This window comes from Melozone crissalis, unplaced genomic scaffold (assembly GCF_028551555.1).
Source record: "Melozone crissalis strain CALT ecotype California unplaced genomic scaffold, PUWL_Pcris_2 ptg000010l_1, whole genome shotgun sequence".
In the NCBI taxonomy this organism is placed as follows: Eukaryota; Metazoa; Chordata; class Aves; order Passeriformes; family Passerellidae; genus Melozone; species Melozone crissalis.
Window position 1 is genome coordinate 6,444,150 of NW_026535788.1, and position 15,340 is coordinate 6,459,489.

Below are 15,340 nucleotides of genomic sequence, written 5' to 3' on the forward strand. Positions count from 1 at the left end.
AACTCCTCCCTTTCCCTTGGTTCACCCCCAGCTCCTCCACACACACACAGCCCCAAAAGGCACCTGCACCTGCCTCTGGCTGGGCTTTTTTCCCTCCTGGCTGTGCAGGAGCTGCCAAAACACCTCCTCCTTCTGCAGCCAAATCTGCAGACTCAGAGCCTCCACCCAGCTTTGTGGTCCTAAAAGCATTCAGGTGTTCCCAAAATGAAAGGTGATTTTAGTGACAGGAGCAGCCCAGATTGTGCCACCTGTGTGCTCAGATCCCTGGGAAGAAGCCCTGCCACACTCCCAAACCAAGAAATCCAGCAGAAGGAGCAACACAGCCTCACAGAGATGTGTCTGGGGAATGGGAAAACTTCCTCTTTTCTCTCTTCACCTGCACTTTGAAAAGAGAAGGGGAGATGGAAAACAAGTTGCTTGTAACCAAATTAAAATCAAACAAAACAACCCCCAAAAAGTATTCAAGAAATTGCTTTCCATGATGTGCTACTGGCATAAAAAGCAAAGCCTCTTTTCCTGAAATCTAAAAATTTAGCTTGAAATCATAAGAAGCAATTTTGAAATCTTTTTCCCAGTACTTAAAAACTGCAGCTTGTACAAAATCTTCCCTGACACCTTCTAAAGGCCATTTCCCCTCAGGATGCCAAACCTCCATCCCAACTGGCCATGGATGCCATCTCCATGGCTCATGGTGACTGGCACACATTGCAGGGCCACCTCAGTCATGTGGGGACTGTGGGGGCACAAACTCTGATAGAGAGCCTGCAGTGGAATTAGGGAAACAGAAGCTGGGAAAGGGAAATGTTCACCAGAAAACAGAGACACCAGAGCTGCTGTCTTGGGTTTCTGTGGTTAAGATGGCACCGAGGTGTTAGAAAGTCTTTTTTCCCCAGCCCCACGTCCGAAGAAGAAGTTGACATTCATCAGTTCTGCTTTTCAAGATTGTTTATTTTCTCTTATCTGTTCCATTCTTTCTCTGACCTACTGAGATCTGTCCAGCAGGTCAGGCTGTGGCACAGTCCCTGCCCTTGGGATGCTGTTGGCTTTTTATACTAAAATCTACCTGTACTTGATTTACAATAATCTTCCAATACCTATCACCTATGTTAGACAGTCTGTCTCTACTCTAAACCAATCCAAAAGTGCCACCATCACAGCAGAGGATGTAGGACAAGAAGAAGAAGAAGGAGAAGAAGGAGAAGAAGGAGAAGGAGAAGGAGAAGGAGAAGGAGAAGGAGAAGGAGAAGGAGGAGAAGGAGAAGGAGAAGGAGAAGGAGAAGGAGGAGGACAGGACAGGACACGCCCAGATTCCTCCATCTTGCCTCTTGAACCCCCATTCTAAATCCCCAAAATTCTACTTTTTCACCCTGTGACGAATTCACTGTCATTCTACTCAAACCCTTGAGGCTTGTATCTCCTCACACAAAGTTGGTAATTGTTTCCATGGGCTGAAATCAAAGGCACAGGTGTTTGTGACTCCATGCCAAGGTCTCTGAGTCCCCTGCCAGGGTGTGGAATCACTCAGGACAGTCAGAGCAATGTCCTGAGTTCTGACACTGCTGCTTTGCAGAGCAGCTCTGAAGGCGTGTGAGGAGTGACTGATTTGCCCAAAGTCCTTCTTCAATCTCCTGACAGCCATTTCTGGTGTGCCTGTGAACTCACATCTGCTTTTCTCAGGGGATGAGAGACCTCCTGAGCCTCTGAGCACCAAGAAAACATTTCTCAAACCACACAGGATTTTCCTCTAACAGAGAGCCAGCTCCTGACCCTCCCCAGCCCTTCTGTAGTGCCACAGAGAGATGCAATCCTCTCCTTCTCAACAACACAAAGGGCTTCAGGTGTTTTATCCTCTACCAACTGAAGATTTCCAGGAATTCCAGCCCAAAGCATGGACGTGGGAGGGAGGACCTTGGCTGGATATATAATGCACATGTAGCATCTCAAACAGTGGCACAAACACTCCTGGTTTGATGGTTCAGCAAATTTCTCACTTGACAATCATTTGCTGCCATCTCTTCTCCCCTGGTTATTTCTTGCTCCCATTGTTTTATCACCTTGGTGCCTTTATCCCACAAAAAGAGCTTTGTTCCAGGGTCCCTGGAACACTGCAGAGCAGTGCTGTTGGTCAGGGAGCTCTCCCAGCTTTCCCAAAGGGTCATTCCAGCTGCACCAGGCACAAACCAGGGGGAATCCACCCCAAAACTTCGGCAAAGCAGCAATGCTGCCCAGCTGCTTTATTGTGGAGTGGAAGGTGAAACACGACCTTCCTTCAGCCTTTGAAATGTCCTTTTTACAGCTGAACAAACAGCCTCTCATGGATCCCAGGGGAGAAGCAGGAAAATGGGAAATAAAGGAGAAATATAATTTTTCCCAATCCCCTGCCTTCTCTCTGCAGTCCCAGCTCAGGTGCCTTGTCCTGCTTCAGGACAAATGGCCAGGCTGTTCTCCTGGAAAAGCAGAGTTAAAGGTTCTGGAAAAGCAGAGTTAAAGGTTGTTCTGGAAAAGCAGAGGGAAAGGCTGTTCTGGAAAAGCAGAGTCAAAGGTTGTTCTCCTGGAAAAGCAGAGTTAAAGGTTCTGGAAAAGCAGAGTTAAAGATTCTGGGAAAGCAGAGGGAAAGGTTGTTCTCTTGGAAGAGCAGAGTTAAAGGTTGTTCTGGAAAAGCAGAGTCAAAGGTTGTTCTCCTGGAAAAGCAGAGTTAAAGGCTGTTCTCCTGGAAAAGCAGAGTTAAGACCATTTCCAGGCAGTTCTGATGGCCCTGTTTAGGAATCAGTAGAGCCTTGAAGATTTAGCTCTGATTTTTTTACTGTGGAGGCCTCAAAACTGCAGCCCTTGCACTGCTGGGGGAATTTCACCCCATTGCCATGGGCCAGCCTGGGAAATGTCCCACAATTAATGTCCCACTTCCCTGTTAGTTAATTACTGGTGCCAGTTTCAATAATACATTTATTTTCTATAAAAGCCAAATTGATGCTGTAATTTCTACCAAGCTGAAGGCTTTGAAAGGGTCTGAAATTGTCACAATGCAAGGGCTGGAATACTAAAATATACTGAATATCCTTAAAGTCTTGTCCAGAAAAACAGGCTCTGAACTCCTTTTGACATCAATTAAATCTAGAGGAAACACCTTGGAAATGGGATTAGACAGAGGGAAAGACTGTGGGAAGAATAATAAATGTATATTTAACAAACCAGAAAAATATTATTTTGATGATCAAACTAACTGAAAAGAATTGGTAAGGATTTATTCATGTGAACATGATTAAAGATCCAAATAAAATGTCTGAAACAGAAAGTTTAATACTCAAGATTTTACCATTTAAGGTTTTATTGAGGGTTATAGAAAGGAATAAGAGATAGAGATGTTAAAGGGGGAAAAAATTGAAAACCCAGCTGCAGTTTAAATGGAAGTGAAGTATTTATCAAAAAAATTGCACAGAGAAAAATATACAAAAATATTTCCCTCAAAAAAATTGCAAAAATTAAAACCAGCAACTCCTTATCAGTAGTGGCAATAAAACCCCTGATTCTCCCAGTAACCTCTTGTCCAGGCTGGGTAATTTATAATATATTTTATAATTTCATCTCTGCCTCAGAGTGGTGCAAAGCCCTTTTCTCTCCAGGAGGAAAAGTGCCAGGGATGAAATAGCTGAGATGGAGATGAGTATTTGCAGACCTCTGCAAACCTCCCAATTAAGTGATGCTATTAAAATAAACCCAGAGTGATGGGGGTGGCTCCTCTTCCATCCCACAGAAATCCTGGGCTCCATCCCTGAGGACAGCACAGGAGTGTGCAGCCTGCAGGGAGGGCTGGGGTGAGAGGTGAGCTGCTTTGGCTGCACAATTCAGGATTTTTATTCACAGACTGCAGAGCTGAGCACATTCAGCTGCCTTGAGCCACCTCACTGCAGCACAGCTCTCCCAGCTTTATTTCTCCCTGGGATCTGTGTTTTATGGGCAGCAGCTCGTGCCAGACTGGGAAATAAAGGGATTTTTACATCTTCCCAAGAAATGCTTTTCACTTGTGCCTGTGGGGATATGATTCACTCACTCCAGGGTGCCTTTGTGAACACCCTACGTGGATTTTATTGCTGCCTCTGCAGCAAGAGGAAAAAATATCCAAAGACTGAAATAGCTGAATTATAGGGAAAGAATTCCTGAGCTGTTCATCCCCTTTCTGTGACGAAAGGAAGAACATCCTGGAATTCTCTGCTTCAGCTCCCTGCAGATAAAACCAAAACCCTAAAATCTCTCTGCTTTTTAATTGTCCATGCAGCCCACAAATAAATGCTCTTTTGGACCTGTGTTTTATCTTTATTTTCATTCATACTGGAAAGTTTTGGGAAGGAAATGGAGTTATTATGAGCCTTCATGTGCTCTCAGTTGTGTTGTAAATGCAGTTTTCTCTCTTCACCCTGTCACCAACAGGACTTACTTAAGCTGGCACGGCAAAAATGGGAAAATAGGGAAATATTTCACTGCTTCAGTCTGGATATTTCTGTTGCTATGAGGATCCAACTCCCAAAACATGAAGGAGATGAAATTTCTCCTGTTGAATCAGCTGTAGTTTTTAAAGCACATGTTCCTTCAGCAGCCAGCCCTCAACCAACACCACAAAAATTGAATTATTGTTAAAGACCACTTATATCTTTGCAGGGTTCCCAGAGCAGCTTTTTAGGGCCCAACAAAGCTCAGCTCAGCTGGGATCATCAGGTGGCCTAAGTGGGGCCTGCAGTGAGGCCTAAAGTCAGGAGCAGCTTAAACCCAGCTCCTGGTGCTGCCCTGGGGCTGTTTCATCACATGGGCAGAAATGGAATTAAAGCAATGAGACTACAAATTAATAAATTATCTCCTTCCAAATGGGCTGGGAGGGTTTTGTCAGGAGTTTTATTTGTCTGGAGAAGCTGCCCCATCCCTGGAAGTGCCCAAGGCCAGGCTTGGCCTGCAGGAAGGGCCCATGGCAGGGGGTGGAAAAAAGATCTTTTTAAGGTCCCTTCCACCCAAAGCACTCCAGGATTTGGCCAAAACCCCTCTCAGCTGATGATAAATTGCTGGAACCAAAAGTAAAACATCAATTTAATTGATTCTGGGAGATAAGAACCAGCCCTGGGAGCTGCCATCAGATCTTGCGGCCTAGATCGGAGGCCTGATCCAACAAGTAAACAAAGCTAATTAATGAATCTTCTAATTAAGCATTCCCTGATACAGCTCAGATGAAAGAATTGGCTCCCTGCTTCCTCCAGCTCCTGTAATCAAGAGACAGAACAAACTCAAAGTGAGCAAATTGCTGCTACTGTGTGCAGAAATTGCTGTAAATAATAATAAAATAATGAAAGCTGCCCAGGCACTTGCTATATCTGGCACCAACAAAGCAAATAGTGGTTCAAAGGAGATAAATTAAACACTTATTTGCATTTCTTCTGAGTCTCCCAGAGACTGTAGTTCAGTCCTTGCAGACAAAATTCTGCTTTGGTTTGGAAATTCCTGTGAGTGTTGCCTTGTATTAAAAGGACTGCTTGGAATATAGGAAGAGGAGCTCCTAAAATGTGAGATTTTGTTCCAATTCATCAAAATAGATCAGAGCGTTTTCTTTTGCCTGTTTTAATTCAACTCATCAGACACTTTGATATAATTTTAGATAAATACATAAGACCTGACATCAGAGCTATTGATCATATTTAGCTGTGAGAGTGCCTGATTCCCCACTCCCTCAGAGGTGGGCTTTTATGAGGTAGAAATTATTTTTTTTAAAAAGGAAAACCAATGTTTTTGGTTGTTTATTTTTTACTCAGGACTGCTTGATCTCTGTGTAAATCCCAGCAAAGCAGGCTCAGCTCCTTCTGTGCTTCTGCAATAAAAGCAGCAGCAGAAGACATGAACATGAACAATGAAGACTCTTCCTGAAATGCTCCCGTTGAAGTTTCTGATGGGAAATTCTTTGTTTAAAAAAGGATAAAAAGGCAAACCCCCCCTGAGTTCACTGGGGGCATTCAGGTAATTTCCTGGTGCTCGGTGAGGCCCAGGCCAGGGCTCAGGTCTGAGCTGTTCCTTGAGGAAATGGCAGCTGCAGGTGGGGATGGGTTATTTATGGATGCAGCAGAGGGAAGGGAATGAACAGGAATGCTTTACTGGGGAGTTGCTGCTTTTCCTTGGGCAGCAGTGGGATTTGGAATCATGGAATTGGTTGGGTTGGGAGAAACTTCAAAATTAATCCAGTGCCACGCCCTGCCATGGGCAGGGACACCTCCTCTCAGGTTTCTGTGGTTGAGATGACCCTGAGGTGTTGGAAAGTCTCTTTTTCCCAGCCCTGCAACCAAAGAAGTCGAGATTCTTGGGTTCTGCTTTTCAAGGTTGTTTATTTTCTCTTATCTATTCCATTCTTTCTCTGACCTGCTGAGATCTGTCCAGCAGGTCGGGTTGTGGCACAGTGCCTGCCTGTTGCCTTCTGATGCAAGGCAGGCGACCTGGTTCTGAGGAAACGGCACGGCGGCCCAACTCTCCTGGGCCGCTCGGGCCAATGACACATGCAGACATCAATGTGATGGACGGTCAAAAGGCGTTTATTATCTCGTCTCTTGGGTTTTTATAGTCTAAGGGGTCTCTACGTCAGCGTGGGTCTGTCTTTACCATCTATGGTTAGTAAGGGGTGGACAGTTACTGGGTAGGGGATGGAAAGTTACTGGAATTCGGTTAGGGGGGTTACATTCCTATGTTAGTTTCTTATCTACGGGAAGCAGATGGTCTTATCTAAGGGGATCTGAGGGTCCTGGCTTTCCGTGACATCGCGAGATCTTCCGCAGCGCCTTTCCCTATCTACCACACCTGCCCTTGGGGTGCTGTTGGCTTTTTATACTAAGAACTACCTGTGCTTTATTTACAATAATCTTCCAGTATCTATCACCTGTGTTAGACAGTCTGTCTCTACTCTAAACCAATCCAAAAGTGCCACCATCACAGCAGAAGATGGAGGACAAGAAGAAGGAGGAGGAGGAGGAGGAGGAGGAGGAGGAGGAGGAGGACAGAACATGCCCAGATTCCTCCATCTTGCTTCTTGAACCCCCATTCTAAAAACCCCAAAATTCTACATTTTCACCTGGTGATAAATTCACTATCATTCTACTCAAACCCTTGTGGCTTGTAACTCTTCACACAAAGTTGGGAATTGTTTCCAAGGACTAAAATCAAAGGCACAGGTGTTTGTGACTCCGTGTCAAGGTCTCTGAGCCCCTGCCAGGATCTGGAATCACCCAGGGCAGCCAGAGGAATTTCCTCAATTCTGACATCCTCCCACTGCCCCAGGCTGCTCCAACCGGACCTTGGACAGGGATGGGGCACAGCTGCCTTTCCATTTCTGCACCATCCCTCAGAATAATTTGCATTATTTGGGTCACCCAGGGAATGTTTTCAAGAGGTGAACCTGGGTTTGGGATTCTCTGCCTCAACTGTTGATGGCCTGGGGACACTCACAAGCAGTAAGGGAGCAGCTTCAGCTCCACCAGGGCTCCACCAGCTTCAACTCCATCAGTGCTGAGCTGCTGCAGGTGAGACAAGAGGCACAGGCCACTCCATCCTGGCTGGAACCCGCCCTGCTTGATCGCCTCCCTCTGCTCACAATATTGATTTTTCTGACACACATCCAGGGGCTTGATTATCCTCTGCATTAAGGCAGAAAGTAGCAAAAGGGACACAAAGGAAATGGTGGAATCTGGCAGCATTCCCCTGTGCCTGGAAATAGGAGTTTGGGGAGCAGGGTGCCTTCAGGAATGTTTTTCTTTTCCTTGGAGTAGCAAAGCTCCATCCTCACCCTGAGTCCCATGGAGGTTCCACACTGCAGGGCTGGCTGCAGATACCAATCCTCCTCCCCGTGCTCCCGGCACACGGCAAAGGATTTTCCACTCAAAAAAAATGTGAGGAGGAATATTAAAAGCCCACAGTTACAAGGCTTGTTTTGCTGGCATCTGAGGCACAGTGGTTTTTACAAGCTGAGGTACATTCCTTTATTAATACATGGCATAAGAAATGATAGCATTAATAATTAAATCTTGTGCTCAGGTTGCTGTAGGGCAGATTAGCATAAATCTATTGGCACAAGGTATTCCAGTTTGCAGGACCTGAGAAAATATTCCAGAAAATATCCTGAATCCCTGACCAACATGCTGGGAATCCTCCTCTCTACAGTGTCTCTATTCCTCATTTCTCACCCTTTCAAGCCCAATCTCTGCTACAGGTAAAACAGATTAGCACAGAAGACTCTATCTTTGCATGTTCTGAATAATGAATGGCTGCTCTGACATGCATGAATGCAGCCAGGACTCAATTTAAAGACAAATGGTGAATAAAAATCCAGGCAAAGCTGAGCGTGCAGTGCTAGCTGCTGAGAGCAGCTGTGCTGATCTTCAGGAGGACTCTGCAGATTTGCAGAATAAAGTCTCCCAGCAGCTCTGCTGGGATATAAGTGACACTTCAGCCTTGATGAGCTCTTGGTGCAGTTCATTCCACCCAGAACGAGCAGGGACTGCAGCTTTGTACCTCAGAGGCCGTTGCCCTTCACAGCTCAATGATTCTCATGTTTAAATTCCCTGAAACTTATGGAGAAGCTGTCATACAACAGGTGATGTTCTGTGTGAGGTCACTGGAAAATAGCAGGAAATACATTAAATCCACCCTGCTCTACCTTTCCTAAAAGGCTGCTATTAAATAAACATTTATTTGTGCCAGAAAAACCCAATTAGCAAGGCAATTACTGACAGGCACGTTAATTCATACACGTTAATAAGTCCTTCCCCTTTCTTTGGGAAGCACCTCAGCATTTTTGTGGTATCTATTAAGATGCCCCCCAATCTTAACTGACTTTTATTCCTTCCTTGAGAAAGCTTTTTTGTGATATATTTGCCCTTCTGACTCCAAGAGATGAATTCTCATTGTCTTTTGGAGCCCTCCATGCAGTCTGTGCTCAACGCATCTCTAATTTACCTCTGATAAATCTCTACTACATAAATGCTGCTTTGTTTTAATCAACCAGTGGTGATAGCCTGGCCCAGAGGTAGCTGCAATGCAGCTGTCCAATTTAATCTCTGTATTAGCCAGATTAGACAAGGATAAATATCCTGTCCCTGTGATCCATGTCTCAGACAGACTGGGCTCCAGGGAATCTCAAGGAACCAGGAATCAGCGTGTTCTGCCAGGCCTGAGAACCACCTGTGTCTGCTGCTGCTGCTGCTTCCATGTAATGAAAGGACAAATAACACTGCCAGGCTTGCCCTGAAGGCCGGGTTGGATGGGGCTTGGAGCAACCTGGGACAGTGGGACGTGGATGGGCTTTAAGGTGCCTCCCAACCCAAACGATTCCATGATTCCGTGATGCTGTAAATTACCTGGTTATCAGGGACCACTTGTAACAAAGGACGTGGGGAGGACACAGGGGCTCAAAGAGCACTCATGCCTTGTGCTAACTGCAAACTGAAGGGGAAAAAACATACTATTTACACATCTGGGGGTTCTGAGCTGCAGCCAGGGATGGGTGTCCCACAGCCTCAGCCACAGCCTGGGGCTTGCAGCTCATTCCCGAAGCTTCTGCCTGGGCAGCTGTGGAGAGGCAGAGCAGGGGTGTTAAACACAGCCGGGGGGTGCAGATAGACCTGAGGGGAGCTGCATCGGAAAGGGCAGAGGTGGGCAGGAAGGGGGGCCGGGAGACGGCCCAGGGCGGCCCGAGGAGGGCTGAGACAGGGCTGAGCCGGTGAGGCGGGGCCGAGCCGGGGCTGTTCCAGAGCGGGCCGGGCTCAGGCATCCCTTCCCTGCCGTGAAGGGCAGTGAAGCCCGGAGATGCCCGGAGCTGTCCAGCCATCCCTGCAGTGATGCCCGGAGCTGTCCGGGCTTCGCTGCGCTGATGGCCGGAGCTGTCCAGCCATCCCTGCAGTGATGCCCGGAGCTGTCCGGGCTTCGCTGCGCTGATGGCCGGAGCTGTCCAGCCATCCCTTCACTGCGGTCACGTCCGGAGCTGTCCAGGCACCACCGGGGCGAGGTCCGGCCCGTGCCGCTCAGGCATCGCAGCAGCGAGGGAGGGCATGAATGGCTGGATCGCTCCGGGCATCCCCTCCCCGCGGCGGAGCCTGGACCACTCCGGGCGTCGCCTCCCCCGGCGATGTCGCCGCGCCCCGCCCCGTGCCCGCTCCGCCCGCCCTCCCCGCGCATAAATACCGGGCTGCGGGCGGCGCCCGCCGCAGAGCCGTCGCCCGCCGCAGAGCCGTCGCCGGAGCCGCCGCAGCCATGAGCTCGTACGGCTACGACCCGTTCTTCCCGTCCTACAAGCGGCGCTACGCGGACAGCCCGCGCATCCATGTGTCGGTGCGCAGCGGCGGCGGCTTCGGCTCGGCGCGCTCCGCGTACTCCAGCCTGTCCGCGCCCGTGTCCTCCGTGTCCGTGCGCCGCAGCTACGCCACCTCCAGCGCCTCCAGCTCGCTGCTGCACTCGGTGGACAGCCTGGACCTGAGCCAGGTGGCCGCCATCAGCAACGACCTCAAGTCCATCCGCAGCCAGGAGCGAGCGCAGCTGCAGGACCTCAACGACCGCTTCGCCTGCTTCATCGAGCGCGTCCACGAGCTGGAGCAGCAGAACAAGGTGCTGGAGGCCGAGCTGCTGGTGCTGCGGCAGAAGCACGCCGAGCCCTCCCGCTTCCGAGCGCTGTACGAGCAGGAGATCCGCGAGCTGCGCCTGGCCGCCGAGGAGGCGACGAGCGAGAAGCAGGCGCTGCAGGGCGAGCGGGAGAGCCTGGAGGAGACGCTGCGCGGGCTGCAGGCGCGCTACGAGGAGGAGGTGCTGAGCCGCGAGGACGCGGAGGCGCGGCTGCTCGAGGTGCGCAAGGGCGCGGACGAGGCGGCGCTGGCGCGGGCGGAGCTGGAGAAGCGCGTGGACAGCCTGCTGGACGAGCTGGCCTTCCTCAAGAAGGTGCACGAGGAGGAGCTGGCCGAGCTGCAGGCGCAGATCCAGTACGCGCACCTGTCCGTGGAGATGGACGTGTCGGCCAAGCCCGACCTGTCGGCCGCGCTGCGCGACATCCGCGCGCAGTACGAGAAGCTGGCGGCGCGCAACATGCAGAACGCCGAGGAGTGGTTCCGCAGCCGCTTCACCGTGCTCAGCGAGAGCGCCGCCAAGAACACGGACGCCGTGCGAGCCGCCAAGGACGAGGTGTCCGAGAGCCGCCGCCTGCTCAAAGCCAAGACGCTGGAGATCGAGGCCACCCGCGGCATGAACGAGGCGCTGGAGAAGCAGCTGCAGGAGCTGGAAGAGAAGCAGAGCGCGGATATCTCCGCCCTGCAGGTGAGGGGGTGCGGGCTGGGAGGGTCCCGCAGGGGAGGAGGGTCGGGGTCCTTCAGGGAGGGGATGATGGGGTGGGCAGGGTTCTGCAGGTCGGGAGAAATTGGGGCTTGAAGGGTCCTGAAAATGCGGGGATGGTTGGGTTTGAAGGATTCTGAAGATGCGGGGATAATGGGGTGGGCAGTGTTCTGCGGGTCGGGAGAAATTGGGGTTTGAAGGGTTCTGAAGATGCGGGGATAATGGGGTGGGCAGGGTTCTGTGGGTCGGGAGAAATTGGGGTTTGAAGGGTTCTGAAGATGTGGGGATGATGGGGTTTGGAAGCTTCTGAAGATGCGGGGATGATGGGGTTTGGAAGCTTCTGAAGATGCGGGGATGATGGGGTTTGAAGGGCTCTGCAGGTGAGGAGAAGTTGGGGCTTGAAGGGTCCAGAAGATGCAGGGATGGTGGGGTTTGAAGGGCTCTGCAGGCAACAGGAGTCAGGTTTTACAGGGTTCTGCAGGTGAGGGTTTTCAGGGTTTTCTGGGCTCTGCAGGGGAAGGGATGGACAATGGGGTGTGAAGGCTTCTGCAGGTGAAGGGATGGATGTTGGGGTTTGAAGGGATCTGCAGGTGAGGGGGGTCAGGGTTTGCTGGGTTCCACAGATGAGGGGAGTTGGGGTCTGCAGTCTCCCAAATGAGGGGATCAGGTTTGGGGGGATTGTCGGGGGCATCACTCCCGGTTTGTGCTGTGCCCGTGCTGCAGATAAGGCATCCTGAAATCACACTGCAGAATGCCACAGAGCTCTAGAGCACGATGTGGTGTGGAAATCCAGACCCAAATCAGGATCTGAATTACCAAAATCTTACCAGGGACATTGCTTTTCTAAAATATGAGACGTTATAAAATCAGAATGCAAAATGCCCCTGATAAAGCCCAATATCCATGTGTCCGTGTACTGATTCAGCCTGAACTATACCAAAAAATCATGGAATATCCTGAGTTGGAAAGGACCCACAAGGATCATCAGTGGATATCCCCAAGTTAAATTAGAAAAAGCTCATAGAGGCCAAAATCTAAATGAAACAATACACAGATTTCACGGATGCTTTAGCACTTGGGTACCAGAAAATTTGGCTCTTTGTTTCAAATAGGACTGGAATAATGTGGAGCAGAAAACCTGCCAGGAATGATGCTTTTTGGCTGAGGGTGGAGTGGGAGCTGTGCAGTTTCTGTCTGCTAGAGCAAGATTAAATTAAAAGGATTGGAGAAATTCCTTGTGATTATTTCTAGACTTGAGAGACCAGAATTTTATGCTGTCAATATTGTTCCATCCATCAGGATACAATCAACAAATTGGAGAATGAGCTGAGAACCACAAAGAGTGAGATGGCTCGGTACTTGAAGGAATATCAGGACCTGCTCAATGTGAAAATGGCCCTGGACATCGAAATTGCAGCTTATAGGTATGGTGGGGGATGTTCTAAAGAGCCAGAGCTCAGAGCAGTTCCCATTCTCTTCAGGAGAATTCAGGGTATTTAGCATTCCCCCAGCAGAAATTTTCAGGGATCTGTGGCAGAGTTTAATCAGCTCCTCTCTATGTGCACACAGGATTTTTAGTTTGGCAATAAATGATCTCAGTTCTCCATCCTGACAGATAAAAGTACCTGTTCTGTACTTGGGGAAGAGATTTTATATCAGTGGAATTCCTCAATACCAATGGCTCATTTTCAAAATGGCAAATCCCTCAAATGCCCTCAAGAATAGGGATTTTTTTCTAACTTGTAAATCTACAAATTAAATATTTTCCAGCAGAATTGCTGCTAAATAACTGTGATATTTTATCTCTGATACTGAGCAGAATTTCAGTGGAAGCCACAAGGGGGAATACTGAGAGAGCAGCTCCAAGCCTTGCCTGATAGCTCAGCAGGGAATTGTTACAGCTGCAGGGTGGCAAAATGCACCTCTACTTTCACTTGCCAGGGGGACCTGATTCTAGAGAGGTTTTAAGGGAAGGTATTTTAAAAGAAAGGTGTTAATTCATGAAAAATCATTTCTGAAGAAACAATTCCAAGCGAACAGGGTGGCACTGGCACAACGTGCATTAACAACCACACGTGCAGCCTGCAGGGCTCCTGCTGCAGCACAACCAGCTCATTTCCCCCTGCTTTTATTTCTCCCTGCCAGGAAACTGCTGGAGGGGGAGGAGACCCGGCTGAGCTTCACCAGCGTGGGCAGCATCACCAGCGGGTACAGCCAGAGCGCCCCCAGCTTCGGCAGGTCTGCCTACAGCGGCCTCCAGGCCAGCTCCTACCTGATGGGCGCCCGCTCCTTCCCCACCTACTACTCCAGCCACGTGCAGGAGGAGCAGATTGAGATCGAGGAAACCATCGAGGCTGCTAAAGCAGGAGAGGCCAAGGCAGCTCCTGCAGAAGAGGGTGAGGAGGAGGAGAAGGAGGAAGGAGAGGAGGAAGCAGGAGAAGAGGCTGAAGAAGAGGAGGAAGGTACTTGGAGTTGCTTTTAAATCCCTTTTATTCATGCTGCACCCTGCTCGTAAGGGATAAACCCCAGAAATCCCAATGATTAAATCTAATGATTAAAGCTCTTTCCCTTTCTGTTCCTATGAGCCAAAGGATAGTGGGGTTAAGCACATGGAATTTCTAAATATTGAATGGGAGATAAGGTCAAGTGTTCAAATCAGGCAGATTATAGGTTTCCAAAACCCCCAATGCTAATGCTCAGGTGTTACAGACATCCTCAGAAAGAAGGACCAAGGACATCCTGAGCTAAATATGAATTCCCAGAGAGCAGCCTGAGATAATGGGAACATCAGCTGATGTGTGGGGCTGGAATTACTGGGTTCAGGGCATGGCACCATCACTGCTCTGCCAGGCGCTGGTGGCCATTGAACTGTGAGGGGTTCGTTACTGTAAAGTTTAATTATAGTGAAATTACAGCTAATTAAGGAGTCAATTGGAGAGCAGTGAAAGATAATTCAGGTCTTTGGATAAGGCTCTAAACACTGAGTCCAGAACTGATATTTTTCCAGGCCCTGATTTGTTTTTATTAAACGTTTCACTCCCCCTGAAATCCAGGAGAAGCTGCTTGTGCAGTTCTGCTGTAGCTGCCAAAATGTGTGGGCTTGAATGGGATTCCCACTGAACTGGCCTCAGGAATTGTTCCTGGATGTGAAATATCTTTGTGTCCTTCAAAGGTGCCAAGGAGGAATCAGAAGAAGCCAAAGAGGGTGAGGAAGAGGAGGGAGAGGGGGAAGAAACAGCAGCAGAAGAAGGGGAGGAGTCCCAGGAAGCTGCTGAGGAAGGTGGTGAGGAGGAGAAGGAGGAGAAGGAAGAGAAGGAAGCAGCAGGAAAGGAGGAGAGCGAAGGCAAGAAGAAGGCTTGATCTGAGGGCAGCTTTCCACCAGAACCACGACTGACTGAGCGCCAGCTGCAGTCTCACCTATTTAATTCAGTGCCCACTGAGTTCCAGTCCATGATTATGATGTTTCTCCCTGTGCAGAGTCTGAGTTTGCTTGCAGAGCACCCAAGGCTTGCTCCCCGAGTGCCGCATGGTTCCACGTACGAGTTCAGGGCTTCTGTCCTTCCTGGGTGACCCAGAACCTTAACATTTCAAATGGGGGGGGAAAGAAGTGCTGGGAATGAAAGGTTACCTTTAACTTGCATTTAAACTAATTCTGGAAACGGTGGGTGGGGGAAGTGATGGAGGCTTCATTAAGTACGTGCAATAAAGCTGTCAATAAAGTTCAGAAATGCTTACACGGATTCCTCGTGCGTGTCCTGTGTCACTGATGCCCTTCAAAGGTTGATAAAGGGCTTTATCCCACTCTTCTTGTCAATGGGAAGTGGGGGAAATCTCTTGGGTGTAAAATTTCACACATTTTATACCAATACCCTGGGGTGTGGTGGTGCCTGGGATGGGTCTCACTGGCTGAGGGTGCAACAAGCACGGGCTCCCTTCTGAAAAACGGGAATTTTATCAAACCAAAGCAGAGGGGAAAGGCAAATGTGGCTGTTAAATTGTGGCAGGAGGTTGT

The 15,340-nt window shown here is 49.2% G+C and overlaps 1 protein-coding gene across 1 annotated transcript; it reads left to right on the forward strand.

Annotated features, from left to right (window-relative positions):
- Positions 1-10,239: 10,239 nt before the first annotated feature.
- On the forward strand, positions 10,240-15,068 carry NEFL (neurofilament light chain). The gene is made up of 4 exons (XM_054270515.1): positions 10,240-11,313; positions 12,628-12,752; positions 13,474-13,790; positions 14,501-15,068. The coding sequence occupies exons 1-4, from the start codon at positions 10,264-10,266 to the stop codon at positions 14,686-14,688; spliced, it is 1,680 nt and encodes a 559-aa protein (XP_054126490.1). The 5' UTR covers positions 10,240-10,263; the 3' UTR covers positions 14,689-15,068.
- Positions 15,069-15,340: the final 272 nt, after the last annotated feature.